This window comes from Gouania willdenowi, chromosome 4, assembly GCF_900634775.1.
Source record: "Gouania willdenowi chromosome 4, fGouWil2.1, whole genome shotgun sequence".
NCBI lineage: Eukaryota > Metazoa > Chordata > Actinopteri > Blenniiformes > Gobiesocidae > Gouania > Gouania willdenowi.
The window spans coordinates 41818163-41833979 of record NC_041047.1 but is presented as its reverse complement, the minus strand read 5'-3'; the positions used below and the strand labels follow the sequence as shown (position 1 = coordinate 41833979).

General features: G+C 38.2%; 1 protein-coding gene across 5 annotated transcripts in view; it reads left to right on the top strand.

Annotated features, from left to right (window-relative positions):
• naaladl2 (N-acetylated alpha-linked acidic dipeptidase like 2) overlaps positions 1-15817 on the top strand; it is a 703949-nt gene that overhangs the window by 229062 nt on the left and 459070 nt on the right. For all 5 annotated transcript variants that reach the window (XR_003673909.1, XM_028444647.1, XM_028444645.1 and 2 more), the window contains 2 exons: positions 9586-9762; positions 13844-14006. Coding sequence is in view for 4 of the 5 variants with exons in the window: in XM_028444647.1 (XP_028300448.1) it covers positions 9594-9762; positions 13844-14006 (332 nt within the window). In the remaining variant the exon portion in view is untranslated. The remainder of the gene's footprint in view (positions 1-9585; positions 9763-13843; positions 14007-15817) is intronic.

The following is a 15817-nucleotide window of genomic DNA, read 5'->3' as shown; positions in this document are numbered from 1 at the left end:
TTTCCCCAGGTAGTGATGTGGACTATGAAAAAGGTGTAATGTGGAAAAAGATGATTGTCGATGAAACTGGCTCGCATAATAACACAAAGTTTATTAACACAAGCAGAATCAAAAGAGCAGGGCCGGGATAGGGACCCTGCGAGAACACGGAGAAAGACAGGACCCCTGTGAGAGCACGAGTGGCCAAAATGTACTCTGAAGCAAGAACAGGAGAGAAGCGCTTATATCTTTCACAAAGTTTTCAGACATCACATGTGTGTTGTTGTGGACAAGACCACCAATGCCAGGGATTGTAGAGTCTGAAACATTGTAGTTTAATGATAACTTCTTATACTGTAAAATATTCTGGCCCCTGGTGATGAAATAACTGATGCATCCTTGTGTCCATTTATTTTTGTCTAATCATTATGGTCTGGAATGATGTCATCAGGATCATTTAAATTAGGTTAATTTAAATTATGTATTAATATTTCTAAAAAAAAAAAGAAAAAATGGAATTTTAAAAAATGAATGTGGAAAACAGAATTTGGAAAAATTGTGGGATATAAGCTGCCCGAGTGCACCGTGGTAGCTTACTGCTCCTCAGGGAGGGGTTAAAAGTGGAAAACTAATTTCATGTATGTAACAGTACATATATAACAGTGCGGTGTGGCCTTGCATTCCACCCCAGTCTGTTTGGGCTTTTACAATTCCTTATGAATGCATTTATTTTTTTTAAACTGTGATAGTTGTATCAAACATTTGCTCGAACACATTTCTAAATATGGAGTTATTGCTGCTGAATAGGGACTTCATTCATTTGATTATGAGCTGCTTTGATGCTCTGATTGGTCCCAGCTGCTCACTGTGTGTTCTTCTATCAGTTATTGGATAATCTGCCAGGGTTTCATTTGCAAACATGAAAATATAGAGAATGGGTTGGTTTGAGGTGGTTTTAAGTAAAATTAGTTAAGATGGAGAACATTCTGTAACCCTGAGCTTCATTGTTGTAAAGCTTTGATTGAGAGCGTGTTTGATGCTGTGTAGGTACAGAAGCTGACAAGGTCGTGTCATTGGAAACGATCGGGAAGGGGGGTTTGGGGGCACCATTTAGGCTGAGTATTAATCCTGGACCCACGTCTCTGCACTATATCCATCACATGACATTGGTTAACCAACATTCTGTATTCATGTATACTGTATGTTGCTATGGAAAACACATTGTCCAGACTTATAGGTTTAGGCAAAATATATGTGATCCAAATCAATGTAATCACTTCCTCTTTTGATAACATCCCATAAAATACACAACATTTAACTTTTGAACAGAATGTATCAAAACAATCTTTCGAATTTGAAAGTAATTTAATACTTGTTTTAAATGGTTTTACAGTTTTTTTTAACCAGTAAGTAACCCATTCTGCCCACACTGGGATGTGCACATATCTTTGTTGTGGTTAAATACACAGATACACAAAATACAGCAAACTAACTTCATGTTTTAGACTAATCCATTATCCCATCCACCACATTCATTAGGCCACGACTAGAGCTTTAATCGGGCCTAAAAATGTTGACCCGGCCCAAGCCCAACAGAACGGAATGAAGCCAATCTCTCTTTAAAGGGGCAGTATTATGAAAAATTCACTTTATAATGCTTTTGTTACAGTGATATACATTCCTTTAGCCTCATTCTTACGGCCAAAAATGAAAAAGTTTTGTTTCCTTATTATTCCATATTTTGTAAAAAGTCAGCTCCAAACGGGTAAGTTGGATTTTTCTTATGTTGTGATGTCATAACGCGGAAACTCCTCCTGACAGTCCTGGCCTCTAACCCATAAGAATGTTACAAATGGACAAATTTACAAAGATGTGCATGAAATGGGTCTCCTTTATGGATAAGATGAAAAATACTGAGAATAGGACTGAAAAAACAATGTCTCCGTCATTGGGATAGGAAACAGTGAGTCTGCATCCGAAGGGCAACACCTTAAAAATATCAGAATGTTTCCAAAGAAAGGTGTAGAACGTTGTATATTTGTATTCTAATTTTGTTGCTACTATAGTTTTGTTTACTTGTTTTGGTTTTATACGTCTCTGTTTTGGGAAAAAAAAAGAAAAAAGAAAAGGAGTATTGAGATCTTGTTGTATTTAAAATGGATCAATCCTCTTGTGATTGTTTTACAACTAAGATGTACAGCAACGAATATAAATGTGAAATGTATGTATGTATATATGCACTGTGATACTCTGAAAAAAATAATAAAAGAATGTGAGCTCCTCCCTCTCAAACAACCTCAGAGGTAAAACAAGCATAGCGATGGCGGGTTGATATTACAGTTAATGTCTTTACATTAAGTATATATAATCTAGTATATACTGTAGGTAAACCGAAAAGCACTCACAATCAGTTTTAATTTTAGTAGCCGTTATATCAGTAGTTGGATTGGGGATAAGGGACTTGCTCAACATCCCACAGTGATGGCCCGGGTGAGATTCAATCCTGTGACCCTCCGATTACAAACCCGCTTTCTCAAACACTCGGCCACCACTCATTACTAAATGGACTATTCCTGTGACCAGAAGAGGTGTGGATGAAAAGAAAGCGGCGTAGCAGCTAATATGAGTTTTTGAAACCGCTGACTCAGCTGACAGTTCCATATTTAGTAGCCGTTATATTGCCTCTCATTGTCTTTGCTTTACGGGAGGATCTGACATGCTTGTGACCCAATGTGACGTAGCGGTCGGACAAAACAGTGGATTATTGTCTGAAATAGACTGTGGTCAGTAGAGGTGAGGAGGAGAAGGAAGACTGTTAATGATTTACTGATGCTGTGATAAACAGACATGCTGGAGCAGTGCCTGAAGTAGTGTGTGTTTAAGCCATGCATCTGCATGAAAGCCCCAAAACAGCCTGTTTTTAGGAGCGCTCTGAAAGTGACTTTTCAGAGGGCTAAAACTCCAGAAAACAGGCGAGTTTGGGAAAATAATTCTCAAAAACTATGTTGTTGGGGTTCTTAGAACAAATGGAGATGGGTGAAAAATAGCATAATACTGGACCTTTAAGACCGAATCCGTTTCAGCTCATTTTCATCCGTTGTCCTAAGGAACGTAAACGAGGTAATCAAAATTAAGCCCGAACCCAACCCGGTTTGAGCATAGACTCAGAGCTCTAACTTTGTCTGAATTTCACCAGTACTATTTGCCACTTGCACTTAGAGCAGCGCAGTTACTGCCAATAAGACCATGTATTAGTAGTACCTACACTTTGAAATACTATCCCACTGCATACTTGGAGTTCCTTCCATTCCAGCAGATGCTGCATACTGGGACTTTTTCTTACTTCCTCAAATTTCCTCATTATTTAGGGCCGTGGCTTTGGAAGATTAACCTGAACTTGACTTAAGAAGGGAAAAGGGAGCCGGCAATGTTCCACGGAAAAAGCTCATTCAGCATACATCAAGAACAAACATGGAGGCACGGTTTGCATCGGAAGATCTATGGGAAAAGTTGTGTGTTGTTGTGGACAAGACCACCAATGCCAGGGATTGTAGAGCATGAAACATTGTTGGTTCATGATAGTTTCTGATACTGTAAAATATTCTGGCCCCTAGTGATGAAATAACTGATGCATCCTTGCGTCCATTTATTTTTGTCTAATCATTATGGTCTGGAATGATGTCATCAGGATCATTTAAATTAGGTTAATTTAAATTATTGTCATGAATTTAAATTAAGTTGATCAAAACTTAATCAATAAACCTGCTCAGATTCAGTAAACCATTGATCCATGAGGAGAAATTGGGTGACATTAATGCTGCTCTCATACATTTTAATATGACATTTAATTAATTAAAAAAGAAGCAGTCAGAATAATTCATGTCAGTACAACCTTTTACTTGTATCTTACTCATCTTAATTATTGTTTTAAATTACATTTTCATTTTTTTTTTTTTTTTAATTACTATTTGTTCAGTATTCTCCTCGCAAAAGAAAACAGAATGAATGTGGAAAACACGGAATTTGGAAAAAAATAAAATGTATTTTATAGGGCCCTACATTTTTCTGATGGTCGGGCTGGATGGCTTGCTTACATGTCACGTGGCTTATTGCGCTCAACGAGTCAAACTTTGTGGGTCGGTATATGATTACAGCAAATTCTTCTGAGGATACATTGCTAAAACAGCAAATCATGGCACTATTAGCAATTGCGCTACATTCTTTGTGGATGTGACCCATTGGTTTTATTATTAACATACGACTCAACTCAGTGTATTGCTGAACACACCGCAAACCAACTTCCATCTACTTCTGCTATTACACTGGAGGTTGTGCCTATAATCACACAATAAGGTTGATTTTCAGAATTATTACCTGCAGCTTTGGATTCCAAAAGAATTTTAAAGTATAGTTGGCCTAAGTCTTTAAGAAGTAAGTAGTGTTTACGGCACGTTTGTCAGTGGCTGCTGTCAACATTCATTGCAGATCTCAGAGGCAGAGAAATGTCAGCTGTCACTCAATGTGAGTTGATGTCAAGAGAATACCTTCAGTCAAGAGAGATCATTGGTCAAATGAGCTATTAAATACCAGTCCAGCTACCAGTCGTTCACTGGGTTAACGCTCACAGATGGACCATAACATCTACAGAAATACAAGCTGTGATAGTTTAAATCAATGGTACTTTTTTGACTCAAGTACCCCCTTTCTTTTACTTCTGAATCCAAGTGCCCCCTTATGTCCGACTACAACATTTTGCTCAGAATAATGTGAATAAACAACTATACAGCATAATGATCCAATCATAGAGCGATAAAAAACATTTTAAAGAATCTCATTTTGTAGATAAATGGAATGAAACAGTATTTAGTGGCTCATGAATAGATTTATTTCAATAGTTTGTAATTATTATTTACCATCATCTCATAAGACCAAGACAAATCCTTGTATTTCCAGTTCATGTTCTAATCAAGATCATTTCTATCTATTTTGTGTGTTTTTGGTTTCATTTTGTGTAATTTGTCTTTTTATTATTCAGTATATTTTTTCTGTTATTTTGTGTGTTTTTGTTGTTTTGTGAGTTGCTGGAAATAATTAGTATGATAAAATAAAATCAAACCTCGTATGTTGATGCTTTCATTTGTTAATTTTCCTCTCTCTCTCTCTCTCTCTCTCTCTCTCTCTCTCTCTCTCTCTCTCTCTCTCTCTCTCTCTCCGGTAGTGCAATCACGTACCCTCATTTGAGAAACACTGGTTTTGAGACTACATTTCATCAGAATAGTTCCAGTTTCACCCATTGTTACAGACTAGCAGGCCAGATAAATGTCAAATTAAATATATTTAGATAAAAAAGTATTGTTTCTTGGTGCTACAATAATTCTGAATACCCTACATCCTGAAAGGCTGAAAAAAAAGAAAGGTTGTGAGATCTGTAAAACTAAAAGTGTGACTCAGAAAAAGGCAAAAGGGTGTGAGGGAGATAAATGGTTTCCCCTTTCTGGCTATGATGGGCTGCAGGTGGATTCCACTCTGGAACAGGAGGTCAGCAGTTAAATGAACTCTTCTACCAAGGCACTGAGAGCAGCCTTCATCTGCATCGAGCTAGAAATAATGAAAGTGTGGTGGAGCATTGAAGATTGATGCCTGAGAAGTCCCAGACCTCTTCCTTTGGCTTTTTAGCTCCTCTCATTCATCTATAAACACTCTGCATCTCTTCTTAGCAGTCATTCAATTTTCAAAGGTTAGCTTTGTGTTTCTGGCTCTACTTTGTCTTTTCCTCTCAACTCAATTTGTCTCTCCCTGACAGTGACACAATCAGACTTAAAACTATGTATATATATATATACATATATATATATATATATATATATATATATATATATATATATATGGCACCTGTGGTATACCCCTACCTAACACTCAATGAAAGCTGAAGATGGCGTAGAGACCAGCAGATCCCTGTGATCCTGAAAAGGAGCAAGCGGGTCAGAAAATGGATGGATATATAATAAAAATGATGTAAAGTGACACAAACCAATTGTATTTGGTTTGTATTGTATTTTAGTGAGAGTGAAATACCAAATATGAAGGGAGAATTGTTCCCACACTGTGAGCCTATGTCATCCACCCCCTGTGACTGTGATTAATGGAGCTATATAGAACAGTGTTGGCACATCCGGATACTTGGTTGTAAAAGGTTTTAAACAAATGATTTATGGCATGATTCCCAGCAGGAGATGCAGCGTGCTTGCTGATGCATGTAGGATCTGCTGCAGTAAAGTTAAATGAAGCTTTTTAGGCGCTATATTGACCACAGGAATCTTTTTTTATCAGGTAAAACACAACAGAGCAACACATTTAGCTGCTCACTGAGTCGACACACATCTGCTGAGATCAAACTGCCCACTGTAATTCTCCTTGTGCCATTGATTGGTGTAACTTTGTCTCGATAGCTTCATATGTCTGCGTGATGACTGTCACTTTGTATCCAAGCGTTTCCTTTTCCAAGCGAACACTTCCTGTCCAACATCAGGCTTTCAACACATTCTGCCTCACGTGCACATCTTCACCTTCACCTCCTTCTACCAAGTCTCAGTATAGACTATAAAGCTACGACAAGGATTGCTTTGATTTCTAATAGACTCTAGCCTTTTACTGATGAGCAGAATGTGTTAGACACGCCTACACTCACCTCTTCTTTCTGTCTGATCAGCAGTGTTTGGAATAACAGTGTTTAAAATAACGGCATTATGTAACGGCGTTTGTTTTTCAGTAACGGGGTAATCTAACTAATTACTTTTTACACCGTTACAACGCCGTTACAACGCCGTTATCGTTACTGAACGTTAAATGCAGTGCGTTACATGCATTGATTGAATAAACAATTATCCAAAAGTATCCATGGTTTCACACGCAGCTGTAGTGAGGAGGTGGGTTAAAAACAAGGTGAGCGATACGCGACACACACACACACACACATATAGCAGATTGGATGAATCAGCAGAGATGGTGAGCGTGGAGCAGTCTGATGAAAAGTTGTCATTTTTAAGGTGACGATACAAACACTACTTTAAATTAATTGTGGTCAAAGACAAGAACGTACATGTGAAGTGTTCATTATATCCAGGAGTGAAGACTTTGTCCACATCTGTTGTAAACAACTCAAATTTAATGAAGCACCTCACAACGACACACGCATCTAAAAAGTCTGAATTATTTGACATATAGCAACTTTTTTTGTTTTTAACAGTAACGCAAATAGTTACTTTCCTTGGTAATGAGTTACTTTTATTATAGAGTAATTCAGTTACTAATGCAGTTACTTTTTGGAACAAGTAGTGAGTAACTATAACTAATTACTTTTTTAAAGTAACGCTCCCAACACTGCTGATCAGACACTGAAGGTTCGAATCCATGAAGTCATAGTCGTCGTGTTATTGGGTAAGGCACTTTACCCACATGGCCTTGTATGAATGTGTATGAATTGTGCATGAATGTTGGTGGTGGTCAGAGGGGCAGTAGGCGCAAAATGACAGCACCGCTGCTATCATTATGCCCCAGGGCAGCTGTGGCTACATTGCAGCTTGCCACCACCAGTATGACTGGTGTGAATGAATGATGGTTTTTGTACACGTTTTATTCTCCTTGAAAAAAAGCACTATATAAATCTAAGCCATTACATACTTACTCTGGGTATGGCATTTTCAACTCAAGTGAATATACAAATACAAAATAAACAGAACAACAAATAAAACCAGTGTTTCCTATTTAAAGAACAAAGAGTGCCGCTCTGCAAGCAGAACACAAAAACACAGACTGACAATTCATACCAGTCTAAAATTAAAATTAAAAGCAAATCATGTCGTGGCGGTGGTGGCATAATGGTTAAGGAATAAGAAGGGAGGGAGGAAACAGAACTATTTCAACTTTTACCTTCTGAATGAGGTTAAAGGTTAAATGTATATCACTGTAGCAAAACCATTATAAAGTGAGTTTTTCACTATACTGTCCTTCTAACTTCTCGTGTTGTACGTCACTTTGGATAAAAGCTTCTGATAGATAAAATTTTAATCTTGTAATGTCATCATGACATTAAAACATCAAACTAAATCCCCATCAACAAGTACCATCTTGTGAGGTTTTCATATCACAAAATATCTCCCACCCTTAAAGGAGCATAGGGCAGGATTTGAGAAAGAATAAATAATCATTTTAAAGTTCTTTTAATGCTAATGGGTGGTGAAGCGCTGAAGATTGTGTGATACATTTGTACTGCCGTTCTGGGTCTGAACAGTTCTGCGGACGTGAAGTGAAATGATGCTGACGGTGACGTCAAATGATGCTGGTGCGCATTCTCGACAGCTTGGAGAGGCGTCCCAATACCGGCAATAAAGAAGAATGAGGAACAAGACGGCTTGCAGACTGAAAAAAGACAAGCACAGTGGATTAAACTACTGTTTGGTTCCAAAGATGTACTCAGAGGCATGTGCACAGGTCTTGCAGTAAACAGTCACATGAACGGCAAGTAAATAAATGACCGTGTCACAGCTGGAGGGACGATGGGGCCGCATTTTCTGGTCTGAGTCCGACCCAAAAGTAAAAATCTCATTTTTTTTCTCAAAGAAATGACAGATTTACATTTGTTTTAGTGGTAAGCACCGATTTTATAAATAAACAACTGGTAATGTCAACATCAGATCAGCGCACGGGTAACAAGAGAAAATGAAACACAAATAGGGCTGCAGTGCACGCATGACACCCATCGGATCTATTTATATAATCCATGTACCTTTATACTTACTTTTTCCTGACCAACCAAATATGCCCTAATTATTGGTGGGGCACCTGGAGCAGTTAAGACACGCCCACTCGATACTACAAAAGCTCCTAAAACAATCTATGCTATGCTAACTAGCTACTCATTACTCACCATACCTCTCTATTCACTCTTCTCTCAATCCAACCTACTCACCACAGATTGTAGAGCCCACAGGTGCTAGTTTTTATTAAAAGGGGCGGGGCTAACATTGCTTGTTTGTGACGGAAGATGGTCCCAAAATGTCACATGGTCTTGTTCTCAGAAAATAGCAAAAATCAATTGTAATAGCCGTTTTTCAACCCATAGTCACTGACATTTTTCAGCAAAACATGCCAAATAATATGAAATACTTTGACTAGTAGAGTTGGACCAGGATCAATCAACAACATTACTTCATACCCAAATACATTTGTATTCAACACAAACAAAAGTTTTGGGATTTAATTACACTTGATTTATTGATTTATTTCGCCAGGTTTTTTCAGTTGATTACAATGATGTGCTTTGTTTATTCAAATAGTGTTTAATATGAAAGGTTTGTAATGATGAGGGCCAGGATATGAGTGTACCCTGTGAATTACTGAAATGTGTTTTACTTGTCGTACAGGTCGTCAATTCATTTAATCAAATATTCCCCAAGTAAAACCATTGAGGTCAAAACCTTACACTTGTTTTATAACTAAAGTTAGAAGGAGACCCAGTCCCACACAGGTGGCTTGGTGTTCTTCAGGGTTTGGCTCTGGAAGGATTCTGTTCTAAACTCCTGTGACGTTTGCTTCTGTTTGTTTCAGGTGAAGTCATGGCTTACAGGAAGGTGTGTGATAGTCAGGGTGCTCCAATGGCAGGTGAGGCTCTGGACTGTGCTGGGGGTCTTGACCTTGATTGGGACCTGGGGATGGTCGAAGTCCAGCAACCCGACCTCAGCGTGGACCGCGTGCAGATGCAACACGTAGACTGCCACAGATCAGGTAGGAATGCTGCAGACTTATTTATGGAAATACATTTCATGGCTGACTTCCTGTCAACAGCAGAACTCGTTGTTCTTCAACTGATTTGGCAGGCAAACACAATTAAAACACACACTACTGTCGCTGTCAACTGTAATCTCATGTGTAACAGCAATTATGATAGTACAAGCCACATTACATGAAGATTTGAGTGCAGCACCTCAACGTGATATGTTTATTTCAAGATATGTTTGCTTTCCACAGAGGGATATTACAAGTGCTATGAAATTAAAATAAATATTGTCTAATTAGTGTCAGAACAGTTAACATGATTCAAGTGTGAAATATTTATAAATGTTTTTGATGCAGTAATGCAGCCATTTTCTAGGGATTTTTCGAACCTATTTTAACATTATTGAATTTTACTCTCAATGTAGATCTTTATTGAATTTACATTGAGTGCTGTAATGCATCTAAGATATACTGTATGAGCCAAGATTAAGGGCTGCACATTGTTCTGGTACTTAATTCCAAAATTTTAATATTTTAAATCTAAAAAATAATCATAAAACCCTCCATTGCAGGCAGGAGGTTCTTTTTGTGCTTTTGACATCAATAAAAACAGATCCATGGCTTTACAAGACCTCAGAAGCTTCATCTCTACATTTTAACTGTTGAAAAGCAGTGAAATGAAGAGAGGCTTTGAAAATACCATCCTGTTTTTTTTTCTTTGTTTTTTTAGGACTGGGTTTTAAAATGTTTCATATCATTTGGAGTTTTCTATCCTCAAAGATGCTTTCTCAAGTTGGCAAGCTGATTATCTAAGAGCTGAATACAAAGCTATAATTATTCACTTGAGTTACTTCCAGTTTTGTTAGTTGTCTTCCAGTCCGTACACATTGCCAGTGGAAACAGAAAAAAAGCCATCCTTGTAAAGACTTGAAGTGAATTGTTCTCTGTAATTACATGAAAATCTTAGTTTGTCAGTTGAGTTCATCCATTTATTAATGAAACTAAATAGGATTCCAACAAATCCCAAATAAATTCTGGTAAACTACAGTTCCTGAAAACTGATGAATTTAAGTGTTAATGATGCATAAATGTACAGTTGAAATGTTCTGCACACCCTGAGTGATCTTACTGAATGCCAAATGTAACAAGTGAATTTCTCCTTTGTGAGATCAATAAAGGATTATCTTATCTTAAAAGGATTATCTTATCTTAGTGTTCTGACCCTGCTTTATTCTCTACTGTTATGAAAGGGGCCCAGTCAGGTGTACAGTTCAGGAATCATTTTGATATTCTCAATATGATAAATAGATTTCTACAATAAAAAGTTGTGGCCATAAAAAAAAGTGTATAAAAGCAGAAACAAATAGAATAAATGAGTTGCCACATGGCTCCAGGTTAGGGCTCTGATCTAGTGCAATAAGCCTATCCCTGACCCCCAATTTCCACTGGATGCAGGTCCACTGCGTTACGTCACTGCCACGCCACCGAAGCTGATAGGTTTCTACTTTGGTCTATGTGTTAATTTCCATCGGGTCCGCTGCTCCGTCCCAGCTGCGACAGTCCGTAGCCCTCCGGCAGAGATACGCAGGACTTCTATTTCTGGAGGATGCCGGACCACAACGCAACAACTCAGCACAGACCAAATACAGTGAAACAGGAAGTTAAGCACATACTAAACATTAAAACATCTGGTTACTTTTCAAAATAAAACACTTCAAATCATATTTGATCATATTATTTCTTCTCTGTTGGCTGTAGCTAAAAAATGTGCCTAGGACAACAACAGCAAACAGTAAACGTAAAGGTAAACTATTTTTTAATACCTAAAACATGTAACAAAAAAAGCTGTGAAACTAAATAATGTAATATATACAGTACATATACGTCTGAAAAGTGTCACCTTTTTATTGTTATTTTTTTCTCTTTAATAATTTATGTTTCCTCTCCTTTCTCTCTTTTTTCTCTATCTTTTTATTTTTTTTCTAATTATATATGTCATTAAATTTATTTCCCTGGCTCTATGAACCACATACATGCCCCTCTGTATCTGTACTTGTTTGTGAATATTGCTGCACTTTATTATTGTATATGTCATTGTATTTCATTATTTAAAAAAACACTTCCTTTAACTGTGTTCTCGTCCGATTATATAAATTCTGTGAGAACCCCTCGGTCTCGTGACGTCAACCGCACTGCACCGTGGCGCACTCAAAACGCAACCCGTGGGGATTGCCAGACGGTGGACAGCGAGCAAAACTGGCTTGGAGCCGTGGCACAGCGGAGACCTATCCAGTGGAAACGCCGGGTTAGAGCTGCAGTATGTAGAATCCTCCCTCTGGTATCCTTGTGAACGCTCCAACTGTGGCAATTACTGACTGACATAAAAGCACGTATCACTCTTTAGTTACTGACCTGAGCAGCGGCTGCTGCCATCAACTCATCACAGAGGTGGCTGTGACTGACAAGCATCATTCCGCATCCAGACTGTAAAATGGGATCACTCCCCCTCTGACACCAGTACGTGTGGGGACCCTGCACAGTCACGGGTATTTGCGAGGTTGCAAAGCGGTCCATTCTCCCGAGTATGTTTGTGCCTTTAGACTGTTGCTTCTCCGCCTCAGCCTGCCTTTTTCCTCTTGCTTTGCTGTGTATCTGTTGTGCCTACCACTGCGATGGGGACTTCTGCTGGAATGTATGCCATTGTATTTTTATCAATGGAACGTGAACGCGCTTAACTTCCCTGGAGCAGCCAAAAACAGCTCATGGAGCACTCTGTTTGTAGAAAGATCTCTGATTGGCTGAAATAACAGTGCTGCACTCCTACTTAGAGCTTTATTTATTTGCCCGAACCCTGAGTCAGTCTTAATTTCTATCTTTTTAACACAGACTCTGGTTGAGCTCGGCTCAGACCTTGCATGGTAAATAAACGGTCAGGTGATGCGTTTCAATTAGCGTGAGAAAGACACACAAATGGATCCTGAGGAGGTGAATGGATGTCTGTCTTCTGGTACATGAATAAATGATGTTAAAGCATGCATATATGTGATTGAGTTGGATAGTGAGCCAACTAGTACTGTGGTGAAAACATAATGATGACCTTTGACTCACTCAACCCTGAGTGAGCCAAATGCGGCCATTCCTAGACAAGCTCAATAACTCAGTTTTGCATATGTGAACAGTGGCGCAGAGGCGAATTAACTTGTTTTATTGTCAACAATTACACATTATATGGATGTTGGCCGAGGTGAAAGTAATTGATTACAAGTTTTCACGTTACTGTAATTAAGTTGCTTTGATGGGTGCTTGTAACTTTTTGAGTAAATTTATTAATCAGTAATTTTACTTTGTACTTAAATAAAAAAGTAATCTTACATTTCCACACCAAACTATTACTGAGTAAATTATATATTTTTTTTGTTTTAAAATGATCCACAGACATTGTGAAACTACAAAAAATGAAATGACGACAACAATCAAATGCATCACATCACAGCCGACCAATCAGATTAAACGTAATGCATGGTGCCTAAACAGCATTGTATGGAGGTTATTTTATCAGTTTTAGAGTTCATTAATGTATACTAAGAGCCTGGTGTTTTTTTGATTTTGAATTTGAATTTAACTAATTGGTGTTATTTTTATTTTTTTTAAGAAAGAATTGTACATTTTGACAAACCTTTTGTTTTATATAGATGCCTTTGTGGAAAGTAAATTAAGTTACAATTGTGCAAGATTTGGTCTTTTCCTTTTTAAGTTTATATAAGAGATGTTTACTGTATACAAGGGAACCGTGGCAATGTATTACCACAAATAAACTTTGGGGGTGAAAGTAACTCGTAACTTTTTTTTTGAGTACTTTTTAATTTAGCTACTTTTTACTTGTACTTAAGTGTTTTATATATGACTTACTTGTACTTGAGTAAAATTTAAATCACGTAAGAGTAGTTCTACTTGAGTAGGATATATCAGTACTCATTACACCTCTGGATGTTGGATATTCTGTGTTAGGGCAGCACGGTCAGTTTGTAGCTCTTTCTAAATAAATTAACATTTGAAGATGGATGCACATCATGTTTTATTCCATTTTCAGGTGGTTCAGATCCTGGTCCAGAGCTAGTTGAACCCATCCAGCCTTCTGTATGTGTTTCACCACATGGAAGGTTTGAACGCCTACAAGAAGACCCAAACTACATCTCCCACTTCACCAGAGCTCCTGCACACAAAGGGCAGAGAATCCACGGTCACGTAATAAGGTGATGTAGTATTCATATTTATGTATATATATTATTTATATACACAGTGTTGTGCCTGAATGTGTTCAATAAACGATTGTTCATTAACTCATTTCTATTTTGGCTGAACGTGAACTGTACGTACGGTATTTCTCCTTCGTTATTGTGAGCTTCGTTCAGCAGAGTACCAGATTTCTATAGAGCCTTCCAAATGTGGTAAACAGGCTTTAATACATCAGATTATTACAGCATCTCAGTATGAATACTTTAAAGGTCAGTCATGATTCAGGTGGGAAAAATGTAAACTTCGCCCATCAACAGAGTACCAGATTTCTATAGAGCCTTCCAAATGTGGTAAACAGTCTTAAATACATCAGATTATTACAGCATCTCAGTATGATTACTTTAAAGGTCAGTGATGATTCAGGTGGGAAAAATGTAAACTTTGCCCATCGTTTTCAAGATGCAACTTTGCTCATCAACGTCAATAGCAAACCTTAAAACAGCAACCATTCAGTTCACAGGAGCAGCTTTTCTAGACAGGAGGAAAACTTGCTCATAAATGTTCTTTAAGAAGGAATTATTAAAACAAAAACAGGACAGTAGTCCTAAATATGCAATCATTTTACAAACACATCAAATTCCATTTCAGTCCATACCTAGTGCTTTAGTTCAATGTGGGGAAATGTCAGGATTTTGAGGAGAAGAGTTCACAGTTACTGAAGCTGGGTTTCCATTGCTGATTTTTCACAAAATAAAAGCAATATTTCTAAATGTCGACAAAGTATAATTGTGCTTTGAACAGGTTTCCATTCAATCGTTAGTTAGAGGGTGATTTGATGACGCGTTCCCACTTTGATGATGAATTTGACGCAGCACTGAGCTGGACAAGCCGCGCCACCAGGAAGCTCTCTGCCCAGATTGACATGTAAACAAACACGCCCACGAAGGTGAGAATGTCAGCGTCCTTTGCGCAGTGCTATGCATGTATTTTCTACAGTCTATGTATGTACTGGCAAACGCCCCGCCCTCACGCTCTGTCTCATGTTTATAAAGCAGCATGAGCTTGGCTACGGAGGGGGTGGGAGGAGGGCAGGCCATCCTCTGACCCTATGTCAGTGTCCAGTTCATAGACACGCCCACTCATGATTATGCATAAGTAGGCCGCAAATCAGCCTGTTTGTGTAGAATTGCTCAGAAAGTGACTTTTCTGAGGCTAAAACTCTGGAAAACAGACGAGTTTTGGAAAATAAACCTCAAATACTATGTTTTTGGGGTTCCTAGAATAAATGGGTGAAAAATGGCATGATATGGAACCTTTAACATCTAATGTGGCAGTAATAACTTTAGAAAGTATAATGCTAAGAAATTTCCCGGGCTCTTCTTCTGTCAACACGTACCACGTCATGTTTTCTCGGAAATAAGTGGTCATGTGACCAGGTACATTACGTTCTATGACGTGTATTTGTGTAAAAAGTGTTTCCATGGCGCTTATGCGACAAATTTCAATATTGAAACGTCGAAAATACCTCCTCATGAAAGAATCAAAACTTTTTAGCGATACAGTAGTCCCTCGCTATATTGCGGTTCAACTTTCGCGGTCTCGGTGTTTCGCAGATTTTTTTTTTTCTGTGCAATTTTGGATGCATTTCTTTTACAGCGTATGAACGCGCATTATGTTCTGCATTCTTATTGGCTAATTCTGCTTTCACCCACCAGCGACACATGCTGAAGCGAGGAGCTGTGCTCCTTTTCCTCCTCTCATAAACATAAACCACCAGTGAAAAAAGCCGGTTTGATTAGCGACTAATGCTATCCTAGCTCAGTGCTAC